Below are 3,777 nucleotides of genomic sequence, written 5' to 3' on the forward strand. Positions count from 1 at the left end.
GTGTGTGTGTGTGTGTGTGTGTGTCTGTGTGTGTGTCTGTGCGTGTGTGTGTCTATGTGTGTGTGTGCGTGAGTGTGTGTCTGTGTGTCTATGTGTGTGTATGTGTGTGTATGTCTGTCTGTGCCTGTGTGTGTGTGTCTGTCTGTCTGTCTGTCTGTGCGTGTGTGTGTGTGTCTGTGCGTGCGTGTGTGTATTAATGTGAGAATGTTTTTAAACTCTGAAGTGTGTGCACACAAGTGTGAGTGTGAGCATCACTCCATTACTGATTGATCTGTGTGTGTGTGTGTGCGTGCGTGCGTGCGTGCGTGTGTGTGTGTGCGTGCGTGTGTGTGTGCGTGCGTGTGTTTTGCAGCAGGATCCATACATTGCATCAATGGAGCATCACACAGACTGGGTCAATGACATCGTCCTCTGCTGCAACGGGAAAACACGTGAGCGTCTGACGCGTGCAGTGCAGTTCTCATGTGCTCGTATGAATGCAGTACAGATGTATATGTGTGTCTGTTGTGTCTGCAGTGATATCAGCGTCGTCAGACACCACGGTGAAGGTCTGGAACGCACACAAGGGCTTCTGCATGTCCACACTGCGAACGCACAAGGTACAGTTAATGCTCATTTTGTCAGCCCTTTTTAATTCAGTCTTAGTCCTGGTGTCAGATGTACTTGTATGTTATTATCATATTTAGTCAAGCTTGTCCTGTTTATGTTCGTCAAGCTGTATAATAGTTAAACTGATTAAAAAATATATATATAATTTTTGCTCAAAATTATAATTTAAAAGATCGTTGTCATTTGAGAAATGTTTATTTGACCTCATCTAGTGTACTGATTTATTACAGGCTATTTTACATATAAATTAATATCAAAGACTTAGATATGCGCTCTCTCTGTCTACATTATGAAAACTGGCAAAAACAAACAAAAATATTTTAACATTTTAAAATTCCTAATAGCAATTCCAAAAATTCCAAATTGCAATAATGTTTCTCTACAGTTGATATTAAGTTGATAAGTTGATATTCTGGTCATATTTTTTTTCCAAGCACACTTTACCAATTCTAAACCACATCAATCTTAATAACCACTATTAATTTTGCATGTAATCATTTATAAGTGATAAATGGTTGCCAGATTGCAAAAAAATAAGCAAAACACCGGGCAGAAAATGAATCCTTTTAATAGCTCGTGCAGAAGAGGCATGTAAGGCAGTCCGCAATAATATTTTATCTCCTTTTTTTCAACAAAAATTAAAATAAATTTTGGTATAGTTTTTATTTTTTTAAATACATTTTAGTCTCGTCTTTTTTCGTAATCGATATTGCATGCTGATATAGTCACAGTTATCGTTTATTGAGCTTATTGTCATCATTGTCTCGTCTTAGTCATGGGACAAAAAGCTCGTCAACAAAATTAACACTAGGTACAGTCATGAAATGTTATGCACACATCCAAACAAACCAGGTGCATGACCAGAAAATAAGCAAAACACCGGGCAGAAAATGAATCCTTTTAATAGCTCGTGCAGTAGAGGCGTGTACGGCAGTCCGCAATAATATTTTATCTCCTTTTTTTCAACAAAAATTAAAATAAATTTTGGTATAGTTTTTATTTTTTTAAATACATTTTAGTCTCGTCTTTTTTCGTAATCGATATTGCATGCTGATATAGTCACAGTTATCGTTTATTGAGCTTATTGTCATCATTGTCTCGTCTTAGTCATGGGACAAAAAGCTCGTCAACAAAATTAACACTAGGTACAGTCATGAAATGTTATGCACACATCCAAACAAACCAGGTGCATGACCAGAAACATCCAAGAAGACTTTCAAAAAAGACAGCTTTTACATTTTATAGTAGAGAAACAATGTGCTGATGTGTTATTTCCGCTGTTATGCATGGGTTGGTATTTTTAATTTAATGCAAAGAGTTCCTGGTACGAATCTGCCAGTTGAATAAATGTTTTTTATGCTTTTCTATATTGAAGTGTGCATTGTGTCTCTTATTCTCTTTGTAAAAACTGATGTACTTTGATGTGTTTTTGTGCAGGACTATGTTAAAGCATTGGCATATGCTAAAGACAAAGAGCTGGTGGCTTCAGCAGGACTGGACAGACAGATCTTTCTCTGGGATGTGAACACACTGACCGCACTGACCGCATCCAATAACACCGTTACTAGTGAGTGCTGATGTTAATTTTATATATTTTTAAATATATATATTTTTATATAATATAATATAACCCTGTTATGTTAGTTTAAATATCTGATATGAAGAACACTATTTATGTATTTATTTATTATTAATAATTAATTACTTAATTTATTATTATTGATTAATTTATTTATTTTTATTATTATTAAATAATTAATTATTAATAATTTTATTTATTTGTTTAATAATAATGTATTTGTTTATTTATTATTAATAATGTATTTATTTATAATAATTTAATTATTTATTTATTTATGTTTTCATGTTGTACAGCGTCTTCTCTCAGTGGGAACAAGGACTCCATCTACAGTCTGGCCATGAATCAGATGGGGACGGTTATAGTGTCAGGATCCACTGAAAAGGTTCGAATCCTCAAATCTGACATCACAATGCATTTAACATACAGGATATATATATATACATCAAGATCATGCAAAATGAGACCAGGGACATATTAAGAGAGTTAATTTTCATTACACGTTGTCTCTACAGTCATTTTTGCTGATGCTGATGTTGTATAGGGTGATGTATTTCTTCTTCTCACAGTATCGCCTGATTTCTTCAGGCTCTTGTATTGATATTTGCTGTTTACTTGCACTCTCTTTCTGGTGTCGCTAGTTTCAGATTGTCTTTGTTTCTGTGATATCTTCGTCAGGTTCTGAGAGTGTGGGACCCGCGAACCTGTGCCAAACTGATGAAACTGAAAGGACACACAGATAACGTCAAATCCCTGCTGCTCAACAGAGACGGGACTCAGGTGAGACACACGCACTTTGTTGGTAGAAAAATTAGTTTGTTTTTCTGGGAAATAATAATTATGGGCCTGGTTTCACAGATAGGGCTTAGACTAAGCCAGGACTAGGCAATAGTTCAATTAGGACGTTTAAGTAATTTTTATTAACGTGCATTTTGAGAGAAAACAGAGGCACTGATATATTTTAAGATCAGTCAGAGCAAGTTTCTTTCAGTTAAAACAGTACAGACTTACACTTTAGTCTGTGAAACCGGGGGATAATGAATTAATTATATTAATTAATAATTTATAATTAATTCCAGTGAAGAACTGGCACATTTTTGCATATAATGCACATATGTGACCGTGGACCACAAAACCAGTCATAAGGGTCAATTTTTAAAAATTGAGATTTATACATCATCTGAAAGCTGAATAAATAACCTTTCCGTTGGTGTATGGTTTGTTAGGATAGGACAATATGCTTTTGTGCTCCAGGGTCACTTATAATGGATATTGTGATTGTCTATTCATGCAAAAGTTAATATGCATGCTTTTCAGTTAGCTTACGCATTTTCACGTCAGTTTTTACCTTTATAAATCCAGATTTGTTCTTCTTTTGATGCAGGATTGAATCCGATGCAAACAGCAGTCTTGTTCTTGTTCTATTGTCGACTGTAGAAGGTTTTAAAAGCCTTTGAGCTCTAAACGAGCTGGTTTTTGTGTGCTCAGTGTCTCTCAGGGAGCTCAGACGGGACGATCCGGCTCTGGTCTCTGGGTCAGCAGAGGTGTATCGCCACGTACCGCGTTCACGACGAGGGCGTCTGGGCGAT

The 3,777-nt window shown here is 36.0% G+C and overlaps 1 protein-coding gene across 1 annotated transcript in view; it reads left to right on the forward strand.

Annotated features, from left to right (window-relative positions):
- LOC107686824 (WD repeat-containing protein 48-like) overlaps positions 1–3,777 on the forward strand; it is a 14,928-nt gene that overhangs the window by 1,917 nt on the left and 9,234 nt on the right. The window contains exons 3-8 of the mRNA XM_016483965.1: positions 356–431; positions 517–599; positions 2,047–2,176; positions 2,485–2,573; positions 2,867–2,968; positions 3,677–3,777. The exon at positions 3,677–3,777 is cut by the window's right edge and continues 89 nt beyond it. Coding sequence (XP_016339451.1) covers positions 356–431; positions 517–599; positions 2,047–2,176; positions 2,485–2,573; positions 2,867–2,968; positions 3,677–3,777 — 581 coding nt within the window. The remainder of the gene's footprint in view (positions 1–355; positions 432–516; positions 600–2,046; positions 2,177–2,484; positions 2,574–2,866; positions 2,969–3,676) is intronic.

This window comes from Sinocyclocheilus anshuiensis, unplaced genomic scaffold, assembly GCF_001515605.1.
Source record: "Sinocyclocheilus anshuiensis isolate Anshui unplaced genomic scaffold, SAMN03320099.WGS_v1.1 scaffold601, whole genome shotgun sequence".
NCBI classification, from domain to species: domain Eukaryota; kingdom Metazoa; phylum Chordata; class Actinopteri; order Cypriniformes; family Cyprinidae; genus Sinocyclocheilus; species Sinocyclocheilus anshuiensis.